Raw genomic sequence first — 13,133 nt, 5'->3', positions numbered from 1 at the left:
GCATGGAGCCAGTAAAAAGAAAAGAAATTCTTTTATTCTATAATGTCCCTGGAGCTGGACTGACCTAATTTCCTTGTATAGTTCACCTGTTTGCCTTCCTTCCTTCCTGCCCTGGCATTTTCCATAAGGTCCCCCTGCAGAGACAAGCTGCCTGCTGAGCCCTGCTCTTCGTGTGCTCTGGAGCTGTGGCTGGGCAGCACCTCTGCATTTTCCCTCTGCTGTTGCTGCGTATCCATTCACCGCTGCTCGTCAGCCTCAGGGCTTACTTCCCTCTAGTCTGCCTGTGCCTGCCTCTAACAAATATCCTTCATAGGGCTGCTCCTTCCAAAGAGCTGGGGTTTACTCTGTATCACCACATCACACCTGCCTGCTCTGAGTGACACTCTGTATCTATCAGCTGTATCTTTTTCACCTCCAGTGCCCACGGCAGGGAAGGTGGTGTGTAATCCCCACCCAAATAACCATTCCTGAAAGCAGCCCAGGAGCTGCTGCTGCCACCACTGCCACCAGCAGTAATTGTGGTGTGCACTAGGATAAGGTTACAGGAATCATGATGAAGCTTAACAGAGGTCCAGTCTCTGATACCTGCCAGCCCATTGTCTCCTTTATGTTCCCAAAGGTAGAAAACTGTTGCCTGTATTTCTAGCTGTGCCAAGGAGCGGGGTGGATGATGCACCAGCTCTGCTGAAGGGTTGTTTACCTGGCACTGCAGTCCCACTTGTGCTGTACCCACCACAGTGCAATCACCACCAGGCTTTTTTTGGGATTGTGAACTTCTGCTCAGTAAGGCAGAAAGTTAGGATTTTTTAAAATCTTTGTCCCAGTAGAAGTATTCAAGGATGATGTTTCTGAAAACCTTGCAGTGTTTTTCTTCTGATCTAGAAGGTAATTGATGTTTGCATTGAAATCAGACATGATACTGCATTGAAGGGTTCTGCTGTGTGAAATTCCCCTTCCCCTTGACCAAGGTTCCCTGATTTGATACCTTATGTTCTATATGTGGTATGCAAGTTTTCTCAGCTATGTTCTTGAGTGTTGTTTAAAAACTAAGAATTTGGTTTTGGCTGTCCTTTGAACATCAGTTGGAGATATGCAAAGAAAGGGCCTGTTTAGATCCTCAGTTTTGGTTTGCTTACCTCAATGGGTATTTTCATTTTCTTGCCCTTTTTCTTTTTCTTTCCCTTTTTCTTCTCATTTTTTTTTTTAAGTATCTCTGTCTTTTGCCCTGATGATGGAAGTGAAATAATAAATAGCTTTTGCATGGCTCACGTTCCAACACTTGCTAGCTTCTGTTTCTGACTCTCCAAAGCAGTTACATTCCTTAGAAGTTCCTTTCCTTAAAAGTTAAATTCCTTTTGGTGTTCAATCCATAATCCTGCCTATTTACTATCTCTGCTAGTAGCTTATTCCTTAAATTTTCACATCAGAAAAACTTTCACTGTGGTTTTCTGGGAAGTTCTCTAGCACTCCATAAACAAAGGCACGATGCCTCTCCCTGTTGTAACAAGACTTGCAAAGCAAGGATCTCACTTGGATTATCACATCTCTCTTGGCTTGTGGGCTTGGAGAACTTTTGAATTTGTAAGGTTTGGTAATGGAGAAAAGAGATGCTGTTTCTTGTCTGCTGTACAAACTTCATGATAGAACATTGTTGGCTGTGAAAAGGCTGCTTCACCAGAATTAATCTGTCCACAGAACAGTTGGCTAGAGCTGTAGAAATCCAGGCCTGTGCTGAAAATAACTTGTACTGTGAGAACTGTTCCTTTGTTTGCTAAATGTGTGTTCAGTGAAAAAGAGAGCTGGGGTTGTAAAATTCAACAACTTTCTTATGAACAATTTGGGATGTGAGTTTCTGACAGTCCAGGTTTGTGGGCATCAGTGGAGCAGCTCTAGGGCAAATTTGGCCTGCAGAGCCTAGAGCTGGAAAATAAGCTTTCACAGAAACAGAATGGATTCTAACCTATCACAGACCAGAGAGGATTATAACAATCTTTTAACTGAGCATTTTCACAACCTTCAAGGACTTCTCTGTGAATCTTGTACAATAGCCGGTGCTTTTTTTACTACCCTTAAGGCTGTAGGCAATATTTCTTATACAAGCAAAATTATAAGCTTTAAAAGAGACTTCACAGAAAAATTGAGCAGCTGTGTAGCTGGCCAAAAATATTTATTCATTGTTTTTATCAAAATCCTCAATGACACCAAGGTGCTTGTTTAAAAAGACTTTCCCTGTTATAAATGACTGCCCTTCCAATTTCTCATTCTGCTTCTTGGATGTTACTGTGGAGTCCTGGACCTCTCTCGTTTGAACACATGATCCTCCTGCCAGAGGATATCTACTGTGGGCACACTCTCTCTGTATTTTAGCAACTCTCCTGAAGTTTTAAAGTGTTTATCTTACACAGCTGAAAGTCTCCTCCTGTTTCATGAGCTCTACACTGGAATGCAGTGGAAGAGACCCAGGGCCTGTGGCCACCCAGATTAGAGTTTTTTGTATTAAGGTCCCTATATGGTTTTGTTAGAGACTTCAGCTCTGTCTCTGTCTGTCTCTGCTCCTTGTTTGGGAGGCTAGTGGGAGGAGAGGAGCTGGAGGGGCTATATAACCTCTGGGGTTTCAGATACAGAGTGTACCACCCTGGAGCAGCCATCCTCAGCCAAGCGCTGTCAGGGTAAGTGGCACGGAACCAATGGCATGATTTACAGGTTGCTGGAGGATTTCAATTAAATAATGCCAAGTGGAAGCTGTTCAGGAGGATGTCCTGCTGTGCTGTAATTTGCTTAAAAGACTTATGAGAATTGAGTTGAAAAAAATGCTTGTAGTATCTGTACTGAGTTGTCTTTATTTTATATTCTGAAAGGAAAAGTTCTACCCTAATAATTTTACTGCTTCTACCAGCACTTCAGCAAGTGTATAAAGAAATGGTTTGTGTAATGCCACTGCTGGAGTTGCAGATATACTCTGGTTTAAATGACCCCGTGTGACATTGGGGTGTTAGTTTGGGACAGAGTTCCTGATGGGGTGTGTAGTAGTGTTTCTTAGCAGATTTGTTTCAGTGCTTTGAATCAAGTGTGAGTTGAAAGACTGTTTCATGGAATGTGACTGCAGGATGAGCTGGAAGTATGCAAATCAGCAGTGTCTAATAAGATAAAGTGAGGATGCATGTGTATTCATCCTTGTCTCTATGTATATGAAACTACTGTTCTGTAAAATGCCAAACATTCACTAACAAACGGGCTACACACAGCGCTGGTGGAGCTGGAGTTCTCTTTATAATTTATTGGGGATATTGAGGAGGTGATTGATTATATTTGCATGAAAAACAGGGAGAAGAAAGAGGCTAAAGACTGTACTGTTTACTTGGATGAAAAATTTCCTTTCTTCCACAGCACTCAGTGACATTTGCTGCTCTAAGATCTTGCTACTGCCTGCCATGGCAGTCCTGAGCTGTAACTCATTGGTTGGTAGCAGAGCCCTCTGTCTGATTTTTTCAACTTTTTGTGCTTTATTACTAAATATGGTTTTCATTTAGAGTCCACTGAGCTCAGAAATGTAGCCTCTCCTGCCCCCTTCTTCCCCTCCCCCAAGTGATTTTTGGCATTGCATTAGCTGCATTGGTTTGAGCAACCCCCCTGACCTCAAACGCTGTTCCAAAAACAGACGGCTGAAAAGCATATTTCCTAATTAGGAAATGGTTTGTCCAAACCAGTCTGTTCATTCATGCTAGATAACAGTTGTACTCCATTCAGTACATATTTTAATATAAAGAGCCTAAGGAGTGTAATAAATGAAAAAATTGCTACTTACTTTCCTTCCACAGTTGTAATGATAAAATATCTGGAATACAAAGTTAGGATTTCCCTATCCTTGTCTTCTCCTGGGAGCTCTGCCCACGCAGCCTGCAGGAGCAGGGCTGCAGCCACGTCTCGTGGAGAGGCAGAGGATCTCAAGTGAAGCATTTGGGGGAGCTGTCTGTGCTTGTTCCATCCATTGTAGAAGCCAAACAGATTGTGGCCTCCCTTGCTCATTGGCCATGGCTCTTGCTGACCCCATTCTCATTTCTGCCTGCACTTCCAGTATTCCTGCAGCAGAAGGTTTTGGAGACTGCACGTGGAGCCAGCTGGTCCCTGGATGACAGCTGTCTCCCTTAGCTGTTAACACACTGCAATTTGTTGAACTCTGCAAGGAAGCCCAGGCTTGGAGTGGGCCAAGTGATTCCCTACCACGCTATAAATTGTGAGCAAATAGTTCTTCTTGGGTCCTGGTATTCAGTGCTTGTTTCTGTGGACTTCAATACAAAGCCTTCAAAGCATTTTTATTACCCATATTATCTTCCTGTTACCAGAGGAAGAAAACAGTTTCTTTTTACTGAGCCAAGGAACCGGCATAAATTGTTCTGTCACTCTACAAATGTAGTTTATTAGCTGCTTTGAAATGATGATAGACGTTATGGCCTGTTTTTAAAATGCATACTGTCTCTGACTTTATTTTAGAGGTGGGTTTATTTTTCTGACTGATTAGGGGAGAACTGGAAAAGACTTGCTTCTTTTTCTTTTGGCCTTTTTTATTTGGAAAATTTCTACCTTTTTAAAAGGTTAAATGTAAACTTAATTGGCTATCTTCACCAGTGGATTAATATCTCCATCAGGAAATGCAGATACATGCATAGCATTTAATATAGCTAGTTTTTGGGCAGCCCAAAACTAGAATGGGAAGCTGAAGTGCTCTTACCTTTTAACAGCTATCCACACGTGTCAGGATTTCGTCAGGGTGATAGAAAAGCAGGAGAAGTTGTGCTGAATTCAATGCAAACGAATCTTTGTTTTTGCAGCTGTCAGTTCAGTGTTCTCTTTTATCTCCCTCCCCCAGCCGTGGATTTCTGAGACCAAATTTAGATAAACATTTGCTGTTCCCTGATCTCTCTGCCCATGCTGCAGGGCTGGAAGTCTCCTCTGGAATTAATCTCTAGTGCACACAGGCATGGATGATATCTCTCATGCTTTCAGAAGGAATCCCATTCCCTCCCACAGCCCCGCAGTCCTTGTGATTCCCAGCTGGGGCCATTCCCCTCCTGCAGACTCTGGTAGCCAGGGTGGCTCTGATACCTGAGTGTGATTTTGGTTTTGATGTAGTTCTTCCCTGCTGTTTTCACAGAGCTGTTTTCTGTCTGGAAGGCCACAGGCACTGCTGTAGAAGATGTGTGAGGAAGAGGACAGCACTGCCCTTGTTTGTGACAATGGCTCTGGGCTCTGCAAAGCTGGCTTCGCTGGGGACGATGCTCCAAGAGCAGTTTTCCCCTCCATTGTGGGTCGCCCCAGGCACCAGGTGATGAACTTTGGTTGTTCCTTACTGGGCTTGTAGAAGGCTTTGCTGCCCTGTCCCCAGCTCTTCAGCCAGGGCCATCTGTGTCTGGGGCTAGTCCAGCCTGGGGTCATCTGTGTAACACAGTATTTCCAGCAGGGCACTCTCCTGAATCAAGGGAAGTCCCTTGCCTTGCAAAGGAATCCTTTTAGAATTTCTCACTCCCTTCTACACCATCTTTTCCCTGCCTCTTAATTTCGAATTTCTCACCAGAGAACTTGATGAGTAAAACTAAGTTAAAGAAACCCAACCCAAAATCCAAATAAGCCCAACACAGGAACATCTAGAAATTCTGACTGCCCTTAAAGCTGACAATAGGTAATGTGTGGAAGACTAAAGGAGGAAGCAGAAGTTTTCAGTTAGCTTTCTCCTAACCTTTCTGACTTTATTCATTAAGCTGTACCAGAAATGGGTACCTGTCTAGGGTTGAGTTTCCTTAGCTTCAAGGTTTACATTTGAATATATGATGCATTCCACTATATTTTAATAGTTTGCAGAATACATTTATTACCTGAGCTGTTAATTATAGAGAGTTTATGAGACACATCACCATCAGCATGAATTGGAGCAGCTTGTCTAGGTCACAACAAACTAATCCAAGTAATTAACAGATCCACCTAATTGCTTCTCTGTCATCCAAGGCCCTGGTGGAAAGAGGCAAGCTCTTTGCAAAATGAAGACTTTATATACACAGCAAATGCATTTTAAATTCTCCAGGATTGGAGACATACCTGCCTTTCAATATAGAAACTAGGACTGGAGGGCTAATTGACACCTCTGGGAATTACCATAATTTGGTGGTGATATCATCTGTAGCTAGTGTAAATGATAATAATTGCTCAAAACCAAGCCATATAGTTACAGTGGAAACAAATACAGATTTCTAGAACCTTTCTTTCCTGATCATTTCAGATGGATCATCCCATTAAAAATTGCAAATCTGGGATACCTGTTTTTAAGTCATGGATTTAGAAATGTCAAGGTTTGGAATCTCTAATGGCTAAGTTCTGATAGGAGTAGTATGAACTTAAAGGGTCATACTATATTCTATTTTTCTTTCATTATTTCTGACTTTAACACAGAGTCTAGTGTACATCCAGAGTAGTTTTCAGCTTCTGGTCCTTTAATAATTTCTACTGGATCCATGAAAATATCTGTAAAGCAGTCCACACAGTAGATTGAAATTCTCCATCCCTAATCACAGTATTACAGCATTCAGATAGAGGATTAAAAAATGTGGAAACTGAAGCTTTGGGAAATATGAAGTGTGTATCACTCGATCTTGACCCTTAGATGGCACAATATCACTTTCTGCTTTTACTCCACTTTATTATAATTTAGCAGACTGTTCATCCCTAAATAATAACAAACATAAAACAAATCAGTTTTCCCACTTCATCCTGATGCATTTAATATTGTACTTGTTCTGTTTACTTAACTGTAGTGGAATATGAACTCCAGAGATTTAATAATGAAACATTTAATATTGGCAATTTAAGAGCAACACATAATACTCTATTTGTTAGTATTAGTAAACTATGTTGTAACCAGTATAACTGGCAACTGGATTTGTTTCACAGCTAATGTTCTGTCTACTTTATGACACTTTTCTCTGAGAGACTAACATAATTTGTATTATTTTATAGGGTGTGATGGTTGGTATGGGTCAAAAAGACAGCTATGTGGGTGATGAGGCTCAAAGCAAGAGAGGAATCCTGACCCTGAAATACCCCATAGAGCATGGCATCATTACAAACTGGGACGACATGGAGAAGGTATTTCAGCTTTGAGAAGTCAGTCTGTACTGCTGGTAAAGTATGTGAACCGAATATTTACAGAATATCCACTAAATTTTAGATGAAAGTGTCATGCTACCCAGTACAGTACAAGGAGAAGCTTGTTAACAGCCAAGGTTAATGAGCATCTAAAGCTTGAGCAGGAGTACTTCAAAATTGTAATTAGGAGTTCTTTTACTCCAGCCTGATCTTTGCTAGTTATTGAGAAGGGGGCAGGGGAAGAGAGAAGGGAAGGAAGAGAGAAGAATAGATCAATTTGCTAGTAAAAAAAGGAATTTCAGAAGGTATCTGTTTCTGCAAAAATGCATGTGATTCTGATGAGAAGGGCAGTGTTTATACACATACTTTTTAAGGCTTGGAAGATTAGCAATATTGCAGTGCAATGCATCCATTTCAGACCCAGTACTTGACTGAAAGGCTTTCAGAACTGTGTTTATAGTCATAGTCTGTACAGATAATATAATTTCTAAGATTCTAAAATGGTATCTCCATTTAATGTTGTTCAGTGAAAATAGGGATATTTGGAACAGTCTGGACATCCCAACACTCTGTAAGTGTGTGGAGTCACCCAGCACTCAATGACTCTCAGTATTGTAGCATTTGCTTGAAAGCAAAATCTTTTAGATGCCAAACATATCAACCAGTCCCTAATGACCACCAGCTTGAAAACAAGCTTAGGAAAGACTTCTTGGCCTTCAGACTGATGTCTCTGGTTGTTTTACTTATCAGTGTATAAACCTCCTCACTGCCTCATTTGGCCTCAGATTTTTACAACTTGTAGCAGCAAGTTGTGTGGAGGTGATAAACATAAGTTGAATTTCAACCTCACAAACCATTTATCTCCGTTTCTTTTCTTGAATTCTTGGGCTGGCCTGTACAAACCAAAAGAGGAAACTGTCAAGAGACCCATTATCTATTGAACTCTGTGTATGCTCTCTGAATTGTTCTGGAACTGTTTCCCTCTCAGTCATAATTGAAATAGCATTGCTGGAACCAAGTGTGTCCTGTTCTGTCTTTTCTATTGTAAGAGTACTGTATTCATTTTCCTTATGTGTCCTTAAAGTGAGTCATATACTACTGGTAGTAAAGCCTGAGGATGGTGCTTTTCTTTCTACAGTTGTTCCAATAGTCTCTGTGGAGGCAGTAAGAACAACTGCATGAGAAACATCACCAGCCTCTATCTAGAGCTGTAAACAGAGTGCTGGAGCTCAGTACCCCTCTGGAACTGATGGTGTTTGTTTCCCTTGGCTTCTCTCACTATCCTCAGATCTGGCATCATTCTTTCTATAACGAGCTGCGGGTTGCACCTGAGGAGCACCCGACTCTGCTGACTGAAGCACCCCTGAATCCCAAAGCCAACCGTGAGAAAATGACACAGGTGAGCTCCCGCTAAAGCGATGGGATAGCCCAATCTTTTCATTCAACAGGATGGGAATGTCATCCTAACAGTTAGTCATGCTGTCCAGCAATCTGTCTCTCTCAGTTATGGAAGATGGAAAGTACATAGTGGCCACCTGTCATGTTTACATATTGTTACCTATAGTTTAGAAAATCACTGTATCCATGTTGAATGTGAGCACTCCGGTCTGTCCAAACTTTGTCATCCTAATCTGTTTTTATGCCCAGGCCTATTGCAAAATTATCTTTAATACATGCCTGTGGCTATATTAATATGATAAAGATATAGGCCAAATACAGGGAGATACCTTACAGGACAAATATCTTTTGATTTAGATTTTGTATTTTCCATTCTTGCTTTTACCAAGCATAGAGAAATATGAACACCTTGCATTCTAGCTATTTTTCATTAAATTTCTTCAGCTAAGCTAAACCCTCCAGTGTTAAGACAACTATTTTAATTGCATTTCAGATCATGTTTGAGACCTTCAACGTGCCAGCCATGTACGTAGCTATCCAAGCCGTGCTGTCCCTCTATGCCTCTGGGCGAACCACAGGTAAGCCTGGGGGAAGGTAGCACAGGTGTTTGCAGTGGTGGGGACGAGGGGAATGACCCGTGCGTTACCGCCCCAAAGGGATCGTGCTGGACTCTGGGGATGGCGTCACCCACAACGTGCCGATCTACGAGGGCTACGCCCTGCCTCACGCCATCATGCGCCTGGACCTGGCCGGCCGGGACCTGACAGACTACCTCATGAAAATCCTGACGGAGCGCGGCTACTCCTTCGTCACCACTGGTAAGGACAGCCGCGGGCCGAAACGGAGCCCTGCTCATGGGCAGCGCTTCTCCTGGCCTCAGAAGCACCATCTGCAGTTGAATAGGCATGGGAAGGTCTCCAACGTGAAAGTCCCTCGAAAGACTAGCAGAGGATTTGTTTAAAATATAAATGGAGGGTGTTGGAGGGTGAAAGGGAACAACCGGTCAACATGTGTGTGTCCTTCCTGAATGCCATTTTAAAGACTGAATCCTCTTTACAGCGGAGCGGGAAATCGTCCGTGACATCAAGGAAAAGCTCTGTTACGTGGCCCTGGACTTCGAAAATGAGATGGCCACTGCTGCATCTTCCTCGTCTCTGGAAAAAAGCTACGAGCTTCCTGATGGTCAGGTGATCACCATTGGAAATGAACGCTTTCGGTGCCCAGAGACCCTCTTCCAGCCATCTTTCATTGGTAGGTTCATGACTGTTCTGCCTTGGTAAACTGCACAGAAACACCAAGTCCCTATTTCCTTTTGCTTGTACCCCACCACTAACTCACCCAGACCAACACACAAAGGTGTGTAGCACCCAGTATAAAACAATCTTTTCGAACAGGTCTATTAATGTGGTGGGAAGAACTTCATGTTAAACAATTAGCCAAAATGCTTTCCCAAAATAAACCCACGGTGTTTATTCCTGCCTTCTGGCATTGGGCCTGTGCCATTTTGTATGTTTGAATGTGCTTGCCAGGAGCGGGAAGAGGTGGGGAGGGCATGCAGGCAGCAAGACCTACTTTTATTTTTCCAAAAGACTGCTCCAAATCCTGAACCCACGGTTCAGCGCCTTTTCAGAGCAAAGCCAAGATGATGCCATGCTAATCAACTTCCATGAAGGCAGATTTGCAACTAGGTCACACAGAAATCCAGTGTCAGTTCTGCCAATAGGCGGAATTTCAATTCAGAGATAAAGCAGTTGCATACCTAGAGGTATTAGGACATATTTTGACTGTTCTGTCTCTGAGTTGACTTAATTTGAAAAGGAAAAAAAAGAAAACAAATTATTCCAAGACCATATAAGGAATTCTTAGGACAATTGAGATTGCCTGCAGAAGCCTAGTGGAAACTTTGCTATTCCACGCCCCCAGACTTGTTGTGTGTAATGGGGAGAAGAGGGCTGTACACCAAAGAATTCTTCAGCAAATAATTTAGGCAACTGCAAAATGACTTTCCAGATTTCCAAAGCTCTGAGACTGATGTCTTTCAAAGTCACTAAACAGCATATCAGTTCTGCATTAACAATTTTAAGTCTCTGTATGGAGTTGTTTCCTCAGTGTTCTTCTGTACCCTCCCCAGGCATGGAGTCTGCTGGCATTCATGAAACCACTTACAACAGCATCATGAAATGTGACATAGACATCAGGAAGGATCTTTATGCCAACAATGTGCTCTCTGGAGGCACCACAATGTACCCGGGCATTGCAGACAGGATGCAGAAGGAAATAACTGCTCTGGCTCCGAGCACCATGAAGATCAAGGTATGGTATATATACAACCATTTGTAGATTATATGAGCTGGCATTTACAAAGTACTCAAAGATCTAGTGAAATTTGCAACACCTTACAAAGTAAGTACTTTCAGCACATTCTGAATCACATCTGGATTATCTAGCAAATAATCAGCAGCTGGTAATTTTGGTTGCTGGAAAAAGAGAGCTTTCTCTCCTTTCCTTGTTCATGTTGATTTTGGTAAAATGTCCTAATGTGACCAAGGAACAGCATGAACCCAGAAGCATAAATTTTCCCCTGAGGCTGTATGTGAGCTTCTTCAGCCCTTCTAGTCTGATGGACATGGGAGAGAGGGAATGCTGGTTTTGTCTTTGGCTTACAAGTTTGAAAGAGACCCTGACAAACTAATCTTTCTTCTGCTACTTCAAGTCTTCTGTTCTTTGCTTTACAAACATTTTATCAGCTATACCAAAAGTAGTGCTCCAGAGGTCATTGATTTTTTCAAGCCCACCTGGACTGTCATTATGTGTTTCCAGAGCAATTATCTCCCCTTTTCTCATATATACTCAGGAGTACATGAGTGCACCAGGGATAGGGGTCACTGAGGAGGCTGAGTCAGGCAGAGAATTTGAGGGTATAGATTTATATAACAAATTCTAAACTTTCCTGCTTGCAGCAATGGATAGCACTAGCACATAGGTGCAGTTTTTTTTAATATCACAGATCTCTGCTTTAGTATTTTTGTATAAAAATGTATTTTATTCATAGTAGACAGTTGTACTTAATTTTTTATTTCTTAAACAGATCATTGCTCCTCCTGAACGCAAGTACTCAGTCTGGATTGGAGGCTCTATCCTTGCTTCCCTTTCTACTTTCCAGCAGATGTGGATCAGCAAACAGGAATATGATGAAGCTGGCCCATCCATTGTTCACCGCAAATGCTTTTAAATTGCCTTTTCTTTATATGTCTCCTTAGTGTGAATGTATTCAGGGAAGTACATTCTTATAATTTCATTCCATAAATCCTTCATCGTAATTAATCTAATTAATTGGATACTGTGTATTTCTTAAAATAAATTTTAAATATGCTATGAAATTGCTGCTCCTATTTAAAACAAAAACAAAAGCCACGCCATGAGTGTGTGGAGATGCCATTACAGCTGGCTTGAAGCTCCATCTTGTGACATGAATTTATTATTACACTCCACTGGGCTTAACAGAAATGGTGGTACCTTTAGCTCGATGATACCAATGCCAGAAGATGCTCACCTGTCAGGCTGCATGTTCTCAAAGTTTAGCCTCAGAAAACATTTTAATCTGCAGACAGAACCAGGCATGGTTCTTACAAAGTTTTAGGCAGTACCAAAGGAGCACAGCATCTGTTCAATATCAGGAATATCATGTTCAATATCATGGGCACGCTGCTTTGCATCTGCTCTATCCAGAAATATTATCTGTCCACATCACTTCTTGCTTCACAGCTGTCATGTTGGAAAAGCTAATTTCTTACAGTTGATGGCCCAGGGGTGTATGATATGTACCACAACAATCCTGTGTTTTCTTTAAAGAAGTAAAACCTGTTCCTTTGGGAGCATATCTAAACACTAATAGTAGGTCACACATATGACTTTTTTATTGTATGCCCTCAGGATGAGTGCAGCCTATTATTTTTATTTTGTGATTTCTAGCAAGATCTAAAGGGTAATTAAGCTGGCTTAATATACTTTCTTTTCAGAACTTTTTTTTTAAAGGGGAGGGATAATGTGTTCAAAGCAGCTAAAATAATTCTGACAATTTTCTTTTTCTGTGATTTTTCTGATTTCATTTATATTCTTAAACACATCAGCTAGAAGTATATGTTTAGAAGCTGAAGCCAGTAACACTGTCTTAGAAGTATATATATATGAATAAAGAATTCACTGAGACAGACCTGGAAAAGGTCACTTCTAAGGAACTTGCTGCAATCTGTATTCATTAGAATTCAGGATAAAGGATGCTATTTATTTTTGTTAACCTATTTTCCTCTCTCAGCTCAATAGTTTACCTCACTTGCCTGTTACTTGTTACCTTTCAAACTGTAAGCTCTTTGCAACAGCACCTGTAATTTACCATGTCCTCATAACCCCAGGGTTTCAGATCTTGTCCAGCTTCTGACTGTTAGCACATGTTGCAAACCTCTTTGTACTAACCTTATTATTTAAAGTATAGGTCATCTAGGTTCTTGGACCAGTTACTAAATAAACTCTTGTAAAAGCAAATAGCTTTGTATGGCTCTTTCTTCTAACTCTGTCTAGATCTTTTTATCTAACTGTAGATA

At 41.5% G+C, this 13,133-nt stretch overlaps 1 protein-coding gene across 2 annotated transcripts; it reads left to right on the top strand.

The window, feature by feature from the left end:
• The first annotated feature begins 2,631 nt into the window (after positions 1 to 2,631).
• Positions 2,632 to 13,065, top strand: ACTA2 (actin alpha 2, smooth muscle). 2 transcript variants are annotated; one of them, XM_084209905.1, is made up of 9 exons: positions 2,632 to 2,669; positions 5,153 to 5,323; positions 7,006 to 7,134; positions 8,423 to 8,533; positions 9,026 to 9,110; positions 9,189 to 9,350; positions 9,592 to 9,783; positions 10,664 to 10,845; positions 11,621 to 13,065. In XM_084209905.1, exons 2-9 carry the CDS (start codon positions 5,195 to 5,197, stop codon positions 11,762 to 11,764), a joined length of 1,134 nt encoding a protein of 377 aa, XP_084066031.1. In that variant the 5' UTR covers positions 2,632 to 2,669; positions 5,153 to 5,194; the 3' UTR covers positions 11,765 to 13,065. The 2 variants fall into 2 exon arrangements, with proteins under 2 accessions (XP_084066031.1, XP_084066032.1); XM_084209906.1 differs by lacking the exon at positions 2,632 to 2,669 and adding an exon at positions 4,098 to 4,234.
• The last annotated feature ends 68 nt before the right edge of the window (positions 13,066 to 13,133 follow it).

The sequence above is a fragment of the Fringilla coelebs genome, assembly GCF_963513975.1.
Source record: "Fringilla coelebs genome assembly, chromosome: 8".
NCBI classification, from domain to species: domain Eukaryota; kingdom Metazoa; phylum Chordata; class Aves; order Passeriformes; family Fringillidae; genus Fringilla; species Fringilla coelebs.
Note: the sequence above shows the minus strand (reverse complement) of the source record. Positions and strands in the feature narration are given on the sequence as shown.